This window comes from Choloepus didactylus, chromosome 7, assembly GCF_015220235.1.
Source record: "Choloepus didactylus isolate mChoDid1 chromosome 7, mChoDid1.pri, whole genome shotgun sequence".
Classification (NCBI taxonomy): Eukaryota; Metazoa; Chordata; class Mammalia; order Pilosa; family Megalonychidae; genus Choloepus; species Choloepus didactylus.
This window is the reverse complement of record NC_051313.1, coordinates 83,818,528-83,837,253: the sequence shown is the minus strand read 5'-3', so window position 1 is coordinate 83,837,253 and position 18,726 is coordinate 83,818,528. Positions and strand designations below refer to the sequence as shown.

The 18,726-nt window shown below is 35.9% G+C and overlaps 1 protein-coding gene across 3 annotated transcripts in view; it reads right to left on the bottom strand.

The window, feature by feature from the left end:
* Positions 1 to 18,726, bottom strand: part of COL9A1 (collagen type IX alpha 1 chain) — a 126,550-nt gene that overhangs the window by 71,070 nt on the left and 36,754 nt on the right. For 2 of the 3 annotated variants that reach the window (XM_037843735.1, XM_037843736.1), the window contains exons 1-5: positions 18,006 to 18,034; positions 17,428 to 17,501; positions 16,145 to 16,222; positions 15,877 to 16,009; positions 1,496 to 1,892 (exon numbers count right to left, since the gene is read on the bottom strand). In XM_037843735.1, the coding sequence (XP_037699663.1) occupies positions 1,496 to 1,892; positions 15,877 to 16,009; positions 16,145 to 16,222; positions 17,428 to 17,501; positions 18,006 to 18,019 (696 nt within the window). In that variant the 5' untranslated portion in view covers positions 18,020 to 18,034. Of the gene's footprint in view, positions 1 to 1,495; positions 1,893 to 15,876; positions 16,010 to 16,144; positions 16,223 to 17,427; positions 17,502 to 18,005; positions 18,055 to 18,518; positions 18,607 to 18,726 lie in introns of those variants that run through there. The other variant, XR_005217967.1, reaches the window with a different exon arrangement.

Genomic DNA, 18,726 nt, shown 5'->3' with positions numbered 1-18,726 from the left:
GCCTAAGTTCTCCTCCCCCTCTCCCATGGTCCAAAAATGACACAGATAATGCAAAAGTTCAGAGTTGTCTAAAAACCTCTCCAGTGTCACTGCAAAGATCTTGCTGCACAAAATTTCAAGATGGCACAACAGTGGTCCCATCATATTTCTAACCCAGCCACTCTAGGTGTGATAACTCATTAGTTGAAGAAATACTTTCTCAAGTGTCTACAAGCCAAAGCAATAATGTGGCAATTACAAATTGCTTCCTGTCCAACACAGAATATAGAAATTTCACACTACCCTTCACACTAATCACAGTTCTTCCCTTGAAAACAAGTTATTTGAACAATTCCATTACTGAGATGCCTGATAAACTTTTTTCCTTTGGAATAGTGCACAGAAACAATTCAAAATCATTGTATCACCCCTGCTACACTCCATGATATAGGTTTTGTGACTAGAATCCAAAGGCTGTATGCCAGAGAGAGTGAGAGAAAGAGATGTTGGCATCAGTGGTTATTTATTAAGCTCTAAATTCTTCAGTTTCCCCAAAAGAACACTTGTCTTCTGAGACCTATTTTTTAAATTCCTGTCAAAATATTATAAAATATCATCTTAAGGTTTGTTCATTGAAGTTTAACAATTCAAAATAACAGAACTATGATACTATTTGGCATAATTATTTTGTCATTATTTAATTCCTTACCTTTTTCTCCATGGATCTCCACAATAAAATCATGAACAGAGCCCTAAAATCCTTTACTTTAATCTTATCTCATGCAAGACCTACTTCTAAATAAATAAATATATGGTATCTCCATAATTTTCATTCTTGTTGGTCAGATACTGTAAGGCTTACTAACCTCATCTCTCACCACTCCTCAGCTATTATCCCTCACTCCCCCCCACCACACACACACACTCACATTTCACATTTCACATGCCCATATCACCCAACTCGGCTAGTCTCCAAACCTTTGAAAGTGGCCCACTATGTACTTCTTTTTCTCTTATATGCTGCTCCCCTCACATATCATGCACTTCCTCTTCTTTTACCAATTCAGATCCTTCAATTTTGAGGTTCATTCCTTCCAAGAATCATGACACTCTTGACTAAGAATTCACCACTCACCTCAACATTACTTTGAAGAGTCTCATTAGTTATATATAAAAAACATGTGCCATGCCAGTAGGGGCATCTTTCTAAGTTGCCACAGAAGGATTACAGGTAGTCCTGGCAGGCATGTAGCATCGTCCAAGACTTTGAGCTCCTCGGCCCAGGGGTTACCTACTTAACTTCCTCTGGTTCCCCATTCCATATGGTACATTCTACAATTAAAATAGAAACTGAGGCCTTTCTGAGTAAGTGCTTCAATGAACATTAAAAAAAAAGAATAACTGTTCATTGTTTAAGACATTAAGCTGATTGTCAAAGATGTCTGAGGCATTAATTTTTAGAAATCAGGGTTTATTTTGTACTTTTATCTACCACAGCATATTGTTTTATACTCACCGGAACAGAAACTTGAGGATTATCTACAAGTTTCCCCAGCACAGCAAAGCCATCAATATCAATTTGGCTTCTTGGCTTTATAGGTAAGGATTCAATCCTATTGCAGTCAATGAAAAGAGTAACACTATTCCTTTCCACACCAATCATGATCTTATGCCACCGGGAATCAAACAAGGAAGGCAAATTTGAAAAGACAGCGGTTTGGAGACTTCCATCCAATCCTTTGTATGAAAATGCAACAGATTTTGTTTGGCCATTAATCTTCACTCCAACCTGCTCCTTCCCTGAGGAATCCTGAATCTGCCAAATGTTCCAGTTCTTTTCAAGTGTGCTTCCATTCATCCGAAAAGTAGTTAAAAAGGAGTATTCTTCAGGCAGTCCACTGGGATATAAACGCCTAAGTAAAAATTTAAAACAGCAAATATAAATCTTGTTTTCTGTACCAATACATATTTACCATATTACCTTTTTGTGTTATTTTAGATTCTAGACCTACAGAGAGGCTACAGTGTGAAAAACTATGGGCTATTTGTTCTTTCACAACTGTTCATAAAGACCTCCGTAGAAGTTCAATCTTTTACGTACATTAAGACTCCATCTTAAAATACACACAGAACACTTCATAGCTGAGGAGTGTTCCCAATGTGTATAATTCCAACAATATTGCTATTTTATGCTACCCAAAGAGCTACTGTTCAGCAATTCCATTTCAGCCAAAAAACACATTCTTGCAAAGTTCTTGAAACATTTCTTCTGCAAATGAGAGAGAAGATCATTTGGAATGTAAATCAGCTCTACTAGTTTTTTAAACATTTAATTAATGCAGCTTTTAAATTTTTTATTTTAATGTAATGTGATAGGATTATTTTTTATTTCCACCATTATTTGGATATTCCCATCCTCAAGTATATCCTAGACCCATATTAGCATTTTGAGCATGAGTAATTGTGCAGCCTTCAGAAGCTTCTTCACACTGAAAACGTTTGTCCTTTCCAGGGAGCTGAAAGTTTAATATCAAAGTAGCAATCCATTTCTTATCACTGCAAGTATGACAAGAGAAAGGTGGGCACTTCTTACTTATCTACCCCAACCCAGTTGTCCCCCAATCTGTCATCTAATGCTATAACATTGCTGCAGCCTTAAATGGCAGTATAAGACTGTGAATAACCATAAGGCATCTCCAATCCATGGTGATCAAGAGCTGCATAAGCTACCTGGGACTTCATCTGTTGGGGCCAAGCTGCTAAAACCTAAAAACTGAACTTTAAAAATCAGGACTTATTAAATGTAAGCATCAACTTTCAAGGACTCGAAAGTTTTATCTTCTACCTTCCTCCTTCTAAGCATAGAAAAATCCTTCAGAATGAAAGTAATACTAGGAAAACTAGATGCCAATCAATTTTGTTTGCTAAGTAATAAAATTTGAGATTTCTGAGAAGACATATGACCAGGACCCAAAGTCCCCAAAAATCTTCATGCCAAACTTCTATCATATTTCTCCCTTCTTTTGAAGAGCAGAGGAAAGAAAGGAAAGAAAAAAAATATCTAAATGGATGCTGATTTAATTTGTTCTACAAACAAAAATTAGTAACATTTAAATTTATTGGCATATGTGCTGTTGCTCGTTCTATTACAAAATCGTGTTGAGTTCAAGAATTTCTAAACCAGAAAATTCCTTATTTTCAAGGAATTTTCTGTATTTATTTTGACTTTCTTTAACTTCAGAACATTATCACCTTTTAGTAAACAAACATATCTACTTTTTACTGAAAAAGTTTTTGCAAATTTTTAATAAAATGGGTCAACTATCTCAACAAATTTAATTGCTTTGTTGATTTTATAAAAACAGCATAAATATGGAACTTTTTGTCTGATACTATGTAATGTTCCATCCATGTACTTCTTTTGGCATTACTTTCTAATATTATTTTGGTTTTTATTTATGGTACTTAGTGAATTCCTTTATTATTAAACATTTTTAGATGATCACTGGTGATTTGTATTATTCTTATTGCAAATTTTTGATTCAGTAAGTATCTTTTATATACATCACATATACAGGAGGTTTTAATATGTACAGTTAAAAACATTACATGTTAAGTTAAAGAAGAAAAAATTCAAACAAGGACTATTTACTAGCCTATTTTACAAATGTAGAGATGTCTACCACATCTCTCAAGATGTTCGGTTTTTAAATAGTTTATGTTTATCAATCTTGCAAGTGACTTAAAAAAGTCATATTTCTTTTGACTTTAGAGTCTTCAGAATTATATCTATTCCAGAATAACCTCTAGAGAAGAAACTAAGGTTCACTAATTACAACACAATATAATTCCTGACATATTATTATAAAACCTTATAGATGAGTGGTGTCATCAATATGGCATCATAAGACATTCCCTGAAAAAGCCCCCCCCCCACAGAGATTTAGCAAATAAAAGGATAAACTCCACTTCCTTAGAACTCCGGAGACTGGGGAAGGACTCCAAAAATGCTGAATCAAAGAAACAGAAAAATCTCAGGTAGGAGAACTTCTGTCCCAGAGACTGGTTGTTCCCATTCCCCTTCCTCTCACTTGGTCCTCCTAGCTTGGGAGTCACACAGAGGCAGCATAGCCTGGCTCCCTCCCACTGAAGCTGAGAGGGCAGAGTGAATCACAGCAGAAAGTTAGAACTGCATGCATACCCAGGCACAGGGACCTAAGTCCACAGAGCCCCAAAGCAGAACACAAGCCACTGAGGAGTGCTGCATACAAAAGGGCCTCCAGAGGTGGGGGGGGCGGAGAGAGAGAGAGAGAGAGAGAGAGAGACCATGATAGAAAGCCTTGTAAGAACTGTTGTGCCCTCACTCAATCCAGTTTCAATCAGCAGGATACCTAAAGGCAAAATGGACTTTTCTGAAATGACTTGCCTTTCTGGATTGACCCCATCTGGCTCTCCAGGGTAGGATACACTAATGAGGAATAAACCTAAGGCAGAAAAGCCTCACAGGAGAAAAAAATAAGAATAGGGGGATTAAACTGAACTGCTGTAAGATAGAATGGGTCCCAGAACTGAAACATGCAAGGAAAACAGGGCACTGAGTAAAGGAGAGAATTTAAACAAATCATAAGAGTGGGGGGAGGGGAAATCTTCACAAAAACAAACTGAAGAGATACAGCTTCACACAGGAGGAACAGAGAAAAAGATGCTCTTTCCTGAAGGAGAAACACTTTCACAAAAAATGCAATCTTAAAAACTGCACCATATGTTCAGGGCAAGAATCAGATGAACAAGAGGAGAAAATCTAAACAGTTAAACATGGGCTATCATAAAGGTCTAGAATAAGTTGGAACAACCATCAAAGAAGAGCCTTAACACAAAGCAAATCAACAATAAAACCCTAGAAAAAAGGAAGAAACAGACCTTCAGAGTTAGCTCATTGAAATAATCAGATGCTTAGATATCAGCAAAAATGACAAGCCATACTAAGAAACAGGAAGATATGGTCCAGTCAAGGAGACAAATTAAAACTTCAGAGGACACTCAGAAGTTGAAATAACTAATCAAAGATGTTTAAACAAATCTCCTAAATCAATTCATGGAGATGAAGGAAAATATGCATACAGAGATTAAGGATATTAAGAAGACAATGCATGAGCATAAAGAGGAATTTTGAAAGTAGAAAAAGAAACAACAGAAATCATGGGATGAAAGTGACAATAGCAGAGATTTTAATTACATTAGATGCATACAACAGCAAATTTGAACAGACAGAAGAAAGAATTGGCAAACTAGAAGACAGGACAATTGAAATCATACAGTCAGAATAAAAGATAGAAAAAAGAATAGAAAAAATTGAGCAGTGTCTCAGGGATTTGAGTGACAGCACAAAGCACACAAATATACGTGTCATGGGTATCCCAGAAGGAGAAGAGAAGGAAAAGGGGACTGTGCCACTTTGAATGTATTATGTCTCCCCAAATGCCATTATCTTTGATGTAATTGTGTGTGGGCAGATGTATTAGTGTTGATTAGATTGTAATTCTTTGAGTGTTTCCATGGAGATGCAACCCACCCAACTATGACTCTGATTGGATAGTTTCTGTGGAGGTATGGCCCCACCCATTCATCATGGGCCTTGGTTAGTTTACTAGAGCACTGTATAAGCTCAGACAGAGGGAGAGAGCTTGCTACAGCCAAGAGGGACACTTTGAAGAATGCATAGTTGCTGAGAGAGGAACTGCAGTTTACAGAGACATTTTGGAGACAGCCTTTGAAAGCAGACTATTGCTCCAGAGAAGCTAAGAGAGGACAATGCCCCAAGAGCAACTGAGAGTGACATTTTGGAGAGAAGCTGAAGCCTAACAAGGAACATCCTGGGAGAAAGCCATTTTGAAACCAGAACTCTGGAGCAGACACCAGTTATGTGCCTTCCCAGCTAACAAAGGTTTTCCAGACACCAATGGCCATCCTCCAGTGAAGGTACCCAATCATTGATGTGTTACCTTGGACACTTTATGGCCTTAAGACTGTAACTGTGTAACCAAATAAATCCCCTTTTATAAAAGCCAATCCATTTCTGGTGTTTTGCATTCTGGCAGCATTAGCAAACTAGAACAGTGACAGAAAGAATATTTGAGAAAATAATGGTTGAAAACTTCCCAACTCTTATGAAAGACACAAGTATACATGTCCAAGAAGCTCAACATACTCCAAACAGAAAAAATCCTAATAGACCTACTCAAAGACACATATTAAGCAGAATGTCAAATGCCAAAGAAAAACAGAATTATGAAAGCAGAATGAGAAAAGCGATTCACCACATACAAGGGATCCTCAATAAGACTAAATGCTGATTTCTCATCAGAAACTATGGAGGTGAGAAGGCAGTGGTATGTTATATTTAAAGTACTGAAGAGAAAAGCTGCCAGCCAAAAATTTTTGTCTGACAAAGCTGTCCTTTAAAAATGAGGGAGAGTTTAAAATAGTCACAAATAAACAGAAACAGAGAGAGCTTGTCAACAAGAGACCTGCCCTACAGGAATTACTAAGGGGAGTTCTTCAGATTGAAAGGAAAAGACGTGAGAGAGTGGCTTGGAGTAGTGTGAAGAAATTAAGTTCATCAGTAAGGGTAATTAAAAGGGTAAATGCAAAATCCAATAGTGTTATATCCTCAATACAGAACTCTACTCTTTAATTCATATAAGAACAAGAAAACAAGTCAACAACAAAAAGGCATGCTTCCTGATAATGGAAGTGCAAAATATAAAGTGGTAAAGTGGAACAAAAACAACATAAAGAGGGGAAATGGAAGGATATAGCAGCAGAGAACATGTATGTATTGAAGCTAAATTGGTATCATTTTAAACTAATAGGTTATGGATGTACATTGTGTACAATAAACTCCAGGGTAACCACAAAGAAAATATTTTAAAAATATACAGAAACAGAAATAAGAAAGCAATGAGTCAGATACATCATAAAAGATCAACTATACCAAAAAGAAGTGTGCAATAAAGGAAGAGAGACAAAAAAAAAACAAAGGACAAAATGGCTGAGGTAAGTACTGCCTTCTTTACAGTAATAACCACTGAATGTTAGTGGATTAAACTCCCCAATCAAAAGAATGATCCAATTATACATTGTTTACAAGAGATGCACTTTAGATCCAAAGACACAAATAAGTTGAAAGTGAAAGGATGAAACAAGATATTCCATCCAAATAGTAACCATAAAAGAGCTGGGATAGTTATACTAATATCAGACAAAATCGACTTTAAGTCAAAAGCTGTTATAAGAGACAAAAAGGGCACTATATATTAATAAAAAGGGCAACCCACCAAGAAAAATTACAATCATACATATTTTTGCACCTAACCACGGTGCCCCAAAATACATGAGGCAAATCCTGGCAAAACTGAAGGGAGAAACAGACACCTCTACAGTAACAGTTGGAGACTTCAATACACCACTCTCATCAATAGATAGAACATCTAGACAGAAGATCAAAACAGAGACAGAGACCTTAAATAATATGATAGATGAACTAGACTTAACAGACATATACAGAATGTTGTACCTCAAAACAGCTGGACATAACATTCTTCTCAAGTATAAATGGATTATTCTCCAGGATAGACCACATGTTGAGTCACAAAACAAATCTCTATTGATTTAGAAAGACTAAAATCATACAAAGCGTCTTCTCTGACCATAATTGGAATGAAGCTGGAAATCAGCAACAGGCAGAGAACTGAAAAATTAACAAATATATGGAAGTTAAGTAACACTCTCTTAAACAATCAGTGGGTCAAGAAGAAATTGCAAGGAAAATCAGTAAATATCTTCAGACGAATGAAAATGAGAACACAACATATCAAAATGTATAGGACACGGCAAAGGCAGTGCTAAAATTTATAGCCCTAAATGCTTACATTTTAAAAGAAGAAAGAACTAAAATCAAAGACCTAGCTGCACACCTGGAGGAACTAGAAGATGAACAGAAAACTAACCCCAAAGCAAGCAGAAGGAAAGAAAGATTAGAGCAGAAATAAAGTGAGAATAAAAAATCAATAGAGAGAATTAAGAAAATCAAAAGTTGGTTCTTTCAAAGAATCAATAAAACTGACAAACCCTTTGCTAGACTGATAAAGAAAAAAGAGATAAGACAAATAAAATCAGAAATGAGAGAAGGGATATTACTACTGACCCCACAGAAATAAAAAGGATGATAAGAGGATACTATGAACAACTGCATGCCAACAAATTAAACAGCTTAGATGAAATGGGCAAATTCCTAGAAACATGAATGACCTACACGGACTCTACAAGAAATAGAAGACCTCAGCAGACCAATTACAAGCAAAAAGATTGAATCAGTCATCAAAAACCTCCCAAAAAAGAAAAGCCTGGGACCAGATGGCCTCAGGGTGAATTCTACCAAATATTCCAAGAAGAATTAATACCAATCCTGCTCAAACCCTTCCAGAAAATTGAGCAGGAGGGAACACTACCAAACTCTTTCTATGAGGCCAATACCACCCTAATGTGAAAGCTACATAAAAATACTCCAAAAAAAGAAAGAAAGAAAGAAAGAAAGAAAGAAAACCACAGACCAATTTCTCTAGTAATATAGATGCAAAAATCCTCAACAAAACACTTGCAAATAAAATCCTACAGCAACATTAAAAGAATTATACACAATGATAAACTGGGTTTTATCCCAGGTATGCAAGGGTGGTTCAACATAAGAAAATCAATTAATGTAACACACCACAATAACAAAACAAGGGGGAAAAAACACATGATCAAAAAAAAAACTAAAAAAAAAAAAAAAAGATAAAGTGGGGCCATCTCTGAGTTAAGTATGCAATCAGTAGCCCCAAGACCAGGATGCTTTTCATATTTGACTTTAAAGACCTCTTTGTGTATGAAGTGGGTGAGGTGGCTCTCTTCAGTTAGGAAATACATTCCCCACTCTGAAAGGTCTTTTTCAAGCCCAAGATAATTCATCCTATTGGGCACCCAAAGAAGGAATGTTTGTTTCTCAAGTTCTACTTCCACCTGCAAACAACACTTAGGCCCTTGGTGGAAACCTATATGAAAACATATTGCTTGAGTGCCTGAGCTGGTAGAGAATCTTACTTATTTAATAAACGAAATATAGACTCAACATGCTCAATTTGAAATCCATTTTTGAAAGCCAGGTCATTTGTGTCCCCACCACCCCTGTATTTTAAAATAAAATCTCTGTTTCACTGATAGTCATACTCCAAAAATTAATGTAATGAATATTTTCTCAGTGTGTAAGAATCACTTACATGCTTCTACACAGAAACGTTCCAGAGACAGATTTTACATAATTTGTGTTTCAGCACTGTCAGAAACTGATTTGATGTCTATGTGTCTTTATTATGTAACTTACAAAATATAACCCAGCTCGGTTGATAGGTTTAATTTCAAATCAATCCTTAAGTCTAGAAGCTCAGTAGTGAAACAAACTCATTATTTGTTTTTAAAGTTTCCAACTACAAACACAACTTCTAAAGTAGCCCAAAAAACATTATTTTGAACTAAATTGGCAAATGAAGTTTCCTCTATGTAAATTAAGCCATATAGTGTGTATTCATTGGATTCCCATACAACTATGCAAGTATCTCTTAGGTAGCTATGAGAAGAGAAGAAATATAGAGTAGAGGGCAACTCTAACAATCTATGGGGTTATATTTAGAATGCAACTTTCTCAACTTAAAAAATACTAAGACCCAGTAAATCTCCCTTTTTAAATAAAATTCATACCAAAAGAAACATGAGAAATTGGTTTCCCAAATATCTGTCATTTCTTTAAACAATTTGAGGATTACCAACACAGAGGCCTGTTTAAAAAATGTTTGAGAAGAAAATCTTAAAAGTTCATATGTCTTTTTCCCCTTCCTTCCTCTCCTTTGCTTTCTCAATATAAAATTAGAATAGTGGTAACAGTGACTAATTTCTGGGTGATGAGATTATGGGAAATTTTGGTTTTCCTTACATTTTCTCTATATTTTGAAGGGTTTTGTTAAGTGTATAAAAATTTTAATCAGAAAAAAAATAATCTTTAAGTATTAAAAGATTTTAAATAAAATATTTGCAAATTAAAAAAAAAAAAAAACACATGATCTTCTCCATTGATGCAGAAAAGGAATTTGACAAAATCCAGCATCCTTTCTTGAAAAGCACTTAGAAAAATAGGAATAGAAGGAAACTTCCTCAACATGATAAAGGGCATATATGAAAAACCCACAGCTAACATCATACTTAATGGTGAAAGAGTGAAATCTTTCCCTCTAAGATCTGTAATAAGACAAGGACATCCACTGTCACCACTTTATTCAACATTGAACTAGAAATTCTAACAGAGAAGTTAAGCAAGAAAAATAAATAAAAGGCATCCAAATTGGAAAGGAAGAAGTAAAACTTTCACTATTTGAAGATCACATGATCCTATATATAGAAAATCCCCCCAAAAAACTGCAACAAAACTACTAGAGCTAATAAACAAATTCAGCAAAGTGGTTGGGGTACACTATCAACGCACAAAAATCAGTAGTGTTTCTATACACTATTAATGAGAAATCTGAAGAGGAAATCAAGAAAAAAATTTCATTTACAATAGCAACTAAAAGAATCAAATATCTAGGAAAATATTTAACCAAGGATGTAAGGACTTATACACAGAAAACTACAAAACATTGGTAAAAGAAGTAAAAGACCTAAATAAATGGAAGGACATTCCATGTTTATGGATTGGAAGAGTAAATATTGTTAAGATGTCAATTCTACCAAAATTGATTTACAGATTTAATGCAATCCCAATCAAAATTCCAACAGCCTCCTTTGCAGAAATGGAAAAGCCAATTATCAAATTTATTTGGAAGGGTAAGAAGCCCCAAATAGCCAAAAACATCTTGAAAAAGAATGAAGTTGGAGGACTCATACTTCCTGACTTTAAAGCCTATTACAAAACTATAGTGGTTAAAGCAGCATGATATTGCCACAAGGATAGATATACAGACCAAAGGAATAGAATTGAGAGTTCAGAAATAGACCCTCAAACCCATGGCCAATTGGTTTTTGGCAAGGCTGCCAAGTCAATTCAATTGAAAAAGAATAGTCTCTTCAACAAAATGGCACGGGGAAGATTGAATATCCACATGCAAAAGAATGAAAGAGGATCCCTATCTTACACCACATACAAAAATTAACTCAAAATCAATCAAAGACCTACATATAAGTACCAGCACTATAAAACTTCTAGAAGAAAATGTAGAGGAGCATCTTCAGGATCTTATGCTAAGCAATGGTTTCTCAGACTTTACACCCAAAGCACAAGTGATGAAAGAAGTACTAAATAAATGGGGCCTCCTCAAACTTAAAAACTTTTGTTCATTAAAAGACTTTGTCACAAAAGTGAAAAGACAAGCTACTCAATGGGAGAAAATATTTGGAAATCACATACCCAATAAGAGTTTAACATCTAGAATATGTAAAGAAATCCTACAACTGAACAATAAAAAGGCAAACAATCCAATTTAAAAATGGAAAAAGATTTAAATAGGCATTTTTCCGATGAGAATACATGAATAGCTAAAAAGCACATGAAAAGATGCTCAACATCACTAGCTGTTAGGGAAATGCAAATCAAAACCACAATGAGATATCATTTCACAACTGCTAGAATGGCTGCTATTGAAAAAACAGAAAAGGACAAATGTTGGAGAGAATGTGGAGAAATAGGAACACTCATTCATTGCTGGTGGGAATGTAAAATAGTGCAGCCACTGTGGAAAACAGGTTGGCAGTTCCTCAGAAAGCTAATTATAGAATTACTATATAACCTGGCGATCCTGCTATTAGGTATATACCCAGAAAAATGAAAGCAGGGACTCGAACAGATAGTTGCACCCTGATGTTCATAGCAGCTTATTCACAATTGCCAAAAGATGGAAGCAACCCAAGTGTCCATCAACTGATCAACAGATAAACAAAATGAAGTATACATATATATATATATATATATATATATATATATATATATACACAATGGAATATTATTCTGCTATAAAAAGGAATGAAGTCCTTTTGAACCTTGAAGACATTATGCTGAGTGAAATAAACCAGGTACTATTTTAATATTCTCATCAATTGTAAAAAGGTACCACATTAATGCAATGTGTCAACAATAGGGGGATATAAAGGAACATTGCATTTTTTACATGACTTTTCTGTAAACCTACAACTTCTCTAATTAAAAAAAAATACTTTTAAAAAAAAATTATGCTAAGAGAAAGAAACAAGGAAAAAAACCTTATGGAAGTTTATATACCTTATTTAACTGACCTCAATTGATTTGGGAGATAAGTTTTACAAGTTTTACTCAAAGGTGAAATTTGGCAAGAACCCATTTAAATTAAGAAGAGATTCTTTTGATTATTCTTTTCAATTAATTATCTGGATTGAACCAGATGCTTAAAGAATTTATATTCCTTTTTTGTTCAAAATGGTTATTGTCAAGGTGTGAGGTTTTGATAGAAGGAAAATAAACCCTAAAACTTAAGTCTTCCTCTCTTCCTTTAAGTATCATTTTTCTAGACTCTAAAAAAATGATCTGTGTTACCTACATATTTGTTTACAGATGTTCCTAGTAGGGCTGTAGAATTTCATCTGTCCTTAGAAAAAAAAGAAACCTTGCATATGTCTGCACTGACATAAGTCACAGTTCCTTGCTTAGGTGAATTTTTTTCAAAGACACCATGAGGTTAACTGAGGAATTTCTCCCAATTTGTGCTTTATGAAACCTTTCCTGTTCAATAAACAAAGAGATCATGTGGAAGGTGGGGTAGGACAAGCTGTCCCCACTTACTTCTGATGTGGTATATGTAATGCCAAAAGCTGAAAAACATAGAGGGGGATGACTGAGGTTGCTAGAAGAACCCCTCATTTATAGATAGCTTACTAAACCAAGGGTAGTCATCTGTCTCTTTCTCCATGTATTTGAAGATGATATATGTATACAGATAAAATTAATATCATCATGTTATTAATCTTCCAAGCAAGGCTAATATAGTGTACCAATATGGAATGAGGAGAAACCCAGTTTAATGTTCAAATTAATGAAATACATACATGTATGTAAGACTATTCATTTAAAGTCTTCTCATGTCTAATTTATAGAACAATAAGCCCCACTGTCTTTTCGAGCACCTGAAATTCTTTCTGTTCTTGCAAATATGCTATGCACATCAATAAGTCAACATGACAGCATACATAATCTGAAAGCAGCTGGGTTTATAAATGTTTTATTTCATTATATTACAATCTGAACAGAGTACCTTCAAAGGAGAACCATAAGGGTTTGAATAAAAGATTTAAAAAAAAAGTCTTTGGCCCTTGAAATAGTTGTTTATAATCTTAAACCAAAGAAAAGTTAAGAACTGTGCTCATTAAAGCAAAAAAACAAAACATGTTTGCAAGTTGAGTGTGAAATTAGTCTCCCTAAAGTAAAGCATGAAAAGCTAAAAACATTACATTTCTGGTGATCTTTCAAAAAATTGAGAAGATAAATAAGGAAAATTTGTGATTGTATCATATTAGCTCCTTAGGCCATAATCTGTCTCTCCAATGAAGATTCTATTCATATTTCTTTTCATTTCCTCAGAGCCTATGTTCTCCAGCACAGAAATTCCCTTTAAACAAACACAGTCTAATTCCTGTATGGCCTGAGAGATCTTCCAGCCCCTGCCCTCCTTGCCATCTGGCTTTTGTCCACCAAGGAGAAAAGATTTGTCTACATACACTCTCCCCTTCTTGTGCTCTCCACCATTAATAACCAACACTTACCAAATACCACTGTGTACCAGACACTGTTCAAGCATTTCTATTTATTAACATTTACTCCTCACAGCAACCCTATGGCATATTATTATTATCCCTAATTTTAAACCTGGGGAATTGAGGCAAAGATAGTTTAAGAACTTGTCCAAGAATAGACTACCTCTTTGGGACTTCATCTATCTCAGCCTTCTGGGTCTCATCTTTCCCTTACGTCTTTCACCTACTTTCTTCTGCTTACTTCCTCCTTTGCCTCATCTCTTAATAAACCTTGCCAGTAAAACAAGGGTTTCTGGTCTTTTCGGGGTTACAGGAAATTAAGGAGATAGAGAATATGGTACATTGGTTACAGTCTGCAAAAAATATTTAGTGCTACTTAGTATTTAGAGAGATCAACGATAAAGATCAGCAGGAGGTTGGGAACTAGATGGTCAATCACTGAACTTGGAGTTAATGACAATTCAGATTGTACCTCAAATAATAGAGGGGAAAATTAGGTCAGAATTGGGAGTATTGTGTCATGCCTAATTACTTTATTAAAAAAGAAAAGTTTTTAAAAAGTTTACAGAACTGTAATCCCTAACATTCTTTGAAATTTGCTCTGTAACTACTTGTTAAATTGTACCTTGAAAGTTATCACTGTTATGTATATGTTAAAGTTCACAAAAAATGCATTAAAAAAAGTTTATATGAAACACAACTAGCACTGCTGTATATGAAAAGAAAATGTAAGCCAAAAAAAAAAAAAAAAGATGCCAATGTAGCCATTATCATGCCTTTATTTTTTCCAGCTGTGAAAGGTTTTCAGTGGTCAGTACAGAGTAGTGGTTAGAAGCACAGCCTTCTAAAGACATTCTGTCTTGGTTTCAATCCTCCCAGCACCTTCCAGCTGGGTGACCTTATGCAAGTAACTTAAACTTTTTGACCTCAGTTTCTTCCTCCATAATATGAGGATAATAATATCATACTTCATAGAATTGCGCTGAGGATGAGATTAATTAATGTCAATTAGTAAATTTATTTTTTAAAGGCTTATATAGTACACATGGTAAGCATTGTCATCATTGCTTTGTAGAACATAGTATGTCCAAATAATGGAATCTCTATATGAAAGTTGACACTATATTATATCATATTCTTCTAATTTAACCAAAAGTTTATTAAAAATAGAGTCCCTATAATATTCTTTTACTGTTCTACTTAGTCATTATTTACCTTTAAACCTTAATTTCTAGCAAAGCCCCTACTTTCTTGCTCATCTGCCAAAGGAAATTTAATTCTATATTTGATTGCAGTGGGATAAAACATAAGATCACCTTAAATCATAATAATCATATATTAGTATTTAGGTGATATGAAAGCTGAAAATCTGAAGCTTATTCATAACAATGGCATGACTCAACACTTTCACATATGCTAAAGCAATTCGTTTGTAGATAATTTAAAGAATAAAAGACTTAGTCTCAGAGAAGGAAATAAATGAAATGGAGGATTATTTTTTTCATTATCATTGCCATTGTTTCTATTATCATTATTCTAGTTTTGTTTTTGTTTCATCCCTGCCAGGAGCTAAGTGCTGAAATAAGGTTCTATTTCAGCACCAGAACACCTGAACAGCGCCATTGTGAGTCTTCTAACCACTCCATGGTTTCAGTTAAATTTATGCTTAACTTCTGGCACTTTTCACAGTGGGTCCTTTCAGTCAAAACCAGACAAATTATAGAAAAACAGAGAGCAAAGTAATATGAACATGCCTGCATCAATATATAATACTCTCAGTTATATTTTTTTCCCCTGGTATGGAAAGTAAATTATATTCTGAAAACATGAAGTTCAGTCGCATATTCAGGTACTGAAGCTAATTAGGTGAATGAATTTCTTCATCTTTATATTTTAAAATGACCTGAGAAGGAAATATTAAGCATAAGCAGATTCTCTAGCATCGGATAGCTGTTTGTTGTTTTTTGTTTTTTTTTTTTTAAATCATATTTGGGGCAGCCAAATAGACACAATATTCTTTCGATAGGTTACCTGGTTGGAATTCTGAAGTCTACATTATTTCCCAACTTGTAAGCCACTTGTAATGTTGTAGATCCCACTATCCTCTGGATAGCTCTTCTAAATGCTGCTTTATCTATCTGAAACTGAGAAATCAGGTCAAACCCTATAGAAAAGGAACACAAAATAAAAAGTCCCAAATGAGATTGGTTTTATTCCTTTCTATAACTTTCTCAATAAAAGAATATATCAGACTTTTTATACAAAGCATGCATTTTCAATATGATACATCACTACTTGCCTGGTAAGTCATCTTGGCCAATCCTGATCTTTGGACAGAGTTCATTTCCACCATTAGAATTCAAATTGACAGGGAACCCTGCAAAAGAGATAGTATGTCATCCTACCTCATACCCTACAGGAATCTTGAGGATGTACCAAACATTATAAGAGCTGATAAACCATTTAAAATACAATATTATACCAAACAGCTTGCTTATAAGTGGTTTGTTTTGCTTTAACTCTGTAATTGTACAATTATAATTCATTCACCATCAACTCATCCTGGAAGGGAAGTAAGACACAAAGTTGCTTTAATAATTTGTGCTGGGCAAAATATTCCTTTTGGGGAAGTTAGGAATTTGTTCCCTTTGGAACCAGAGCTGTGCAATGTCCTGTATGGCCCAGTGTCAGGAGCCTGTTTGGAAAACTTCTGGTGGTTTGGGCTAGAAAATATTCCTTAAACATCACAGATTTTAGAATTCTATCAAGAACTCAGAGCAAGTATTGAGCCAGTTCAGGGATTTCTGGAGAGTACAGTTCTTAGAAATTTATGTCAAACAGAGGAGGAGATTGGGGGAGAATTGGGATTTGCTAATCCTAAGTAAAACATTGAGTATGCATTTAACATCATAAATTTATTTGAGGCAATCAAATAAAAGTTGCCTATTAGACTATTGTTAGCATCCTAGACTGGGGAGGGCAACAAGAAGGAGAAAAACAATCATGAGAAGGGTTAGACCTTCAATTTGATGTGAAATCCTGGAATGAAATTGGGTGCTCCTTACACAAGTAGAAAATTGTAGGGAGAGTTTTTCACTACCACAGGAGTCTTGTAACTGCCCAAACCCCATCCCTGCTGAGGCTTGACTGATGATAGAGACTCCCAAGACTTCAGAAAGAAAGTCTTTTCCCGTCACAAAGCTTTAGCTCAGCCATCCTGCCACATCTGAACATTCTCTTTACAACTTCCCTGAGCTCATATTTTTGGCTTTTGTCCATCCATCCATCCATCTATCCATCCATCCATGTCCCAAACTCTATCTGAAGCAGGCACTGTGCTAGGCACTGGAGCACATAGATTGGCCTTCCTGCCGTCTCTGATCACAGCCAGGACTTCCTCTCCATACCCAGCATTGACCGTGGAAAACCAACCAAAAGAGAACACCCATGACCCAAGGATAGATTGAAGAATCAGGGCATGGAGGATCACGGATGCTTCATCCAGTCCTCACTCAGCCAAAGCCCACCCTGATCATTTCTAGGAACCAGTGATATTTCAAAACCTAGAAACTATGCCCTTACTTGGGCGACGCTTGACAGTCGCTGATGCCCAGGGTCCCAGGAAACTGCATACAAAGAAGAAAACTGGAATTTTCCTAAAGAGGAAAGAAGAAAAATGCCTCAAACAGGAGTCTCTCCAGATGGGAACTACATTCCTATTTTTAAACCTGGCAAAACTAATTAATGTAAGTGATCAAATCCCAATATAGTTGTTTCCATTTTGACTTTGAAACCTCACTGACAGCTTTAATGAATTCACATATTTCCAGCTCCCAGTCTCCCTGTTGTTTCTCGATCTCATTTTCTCTGTTATCTGTCTCACTGTTTCCATACCTATTTCTTTGCCTCTGTACACTTTTGTGTTGGCTTTTCTGTCTCTCCTTTTCTGTTCCAGTTTCTCTGTCCCTGTCTCTTTCTCTGTCTCTCTCTTCTGTCTCTCATGCTTGCTTTCCTCTGTTTCACTCTCACCTCTCTCTCTCGGTCTTTCTGCTCTCACAATCTCTCCCCTCTCCTACCACTACTGCAGAAACACAGATCCTTGGTTCTGAGGGCCCCCCAGCCCGGTCTCCCCACCACTCTCTCAGCGGTCTTGTCCTTACCAGCAGCTCTTCATTTTTGCTGTCAGTTTTCTTCTGTTCCCAACAGTCTCTATGAAGAAGCGGGTGGAGGGGAGTCAGTGCTCCCCTTCACTGCCACCCCTGGACTGATGAGTTCTGGGCCCAGGGTTTGTCCCCTCCACCCCCGTGAGGGCTACAAGCAAAGGCAGTGAACCAAAGGCATCTGGTGACACTTTAAACCAAAGCAGAGGAAAGGGGTGGGGAAAAGCCGCCCTGTAAGCCCAGGCCTAGCTAGGGGTGTGTCCCCAGAACTCACAAAGTTACACTGAAGGAGGGATTAGCAGGGGAAAGTTTGCTGAAAAGAAAAAACAAATCAGGATGTGGAGAAATTCACCAGAAAGATCCAGGCAAGCTGCTATATATAGGAATATAATGGAAGCTTTTAGAATTGCTATAGGATACAGTGGAGGCCTTTGAGGACTGAGATTCCAGCAAAGAGGTGCTTGATGGAAGGCAGAGGTGGGGGAATTGATAGGAGCCTTGGTGTCAACTAACTTGGATTTGAATCCCATTTGTTTTGAAGCTTGCTAGTTGTACGTCCTTGGGAAAGTTCATTAACTGCTCCGGAACTCAGTTTGCTCAACTGCAAAATGAGTTGAAAATAGTTTCCTGAAACAACTGTTTTGAGAATTAAAGTAGATAGCAAAAGTAAGGGGTAACACCTTCCTCAGGAAGATAGTCATCATTTATTGTCGTCGTCATC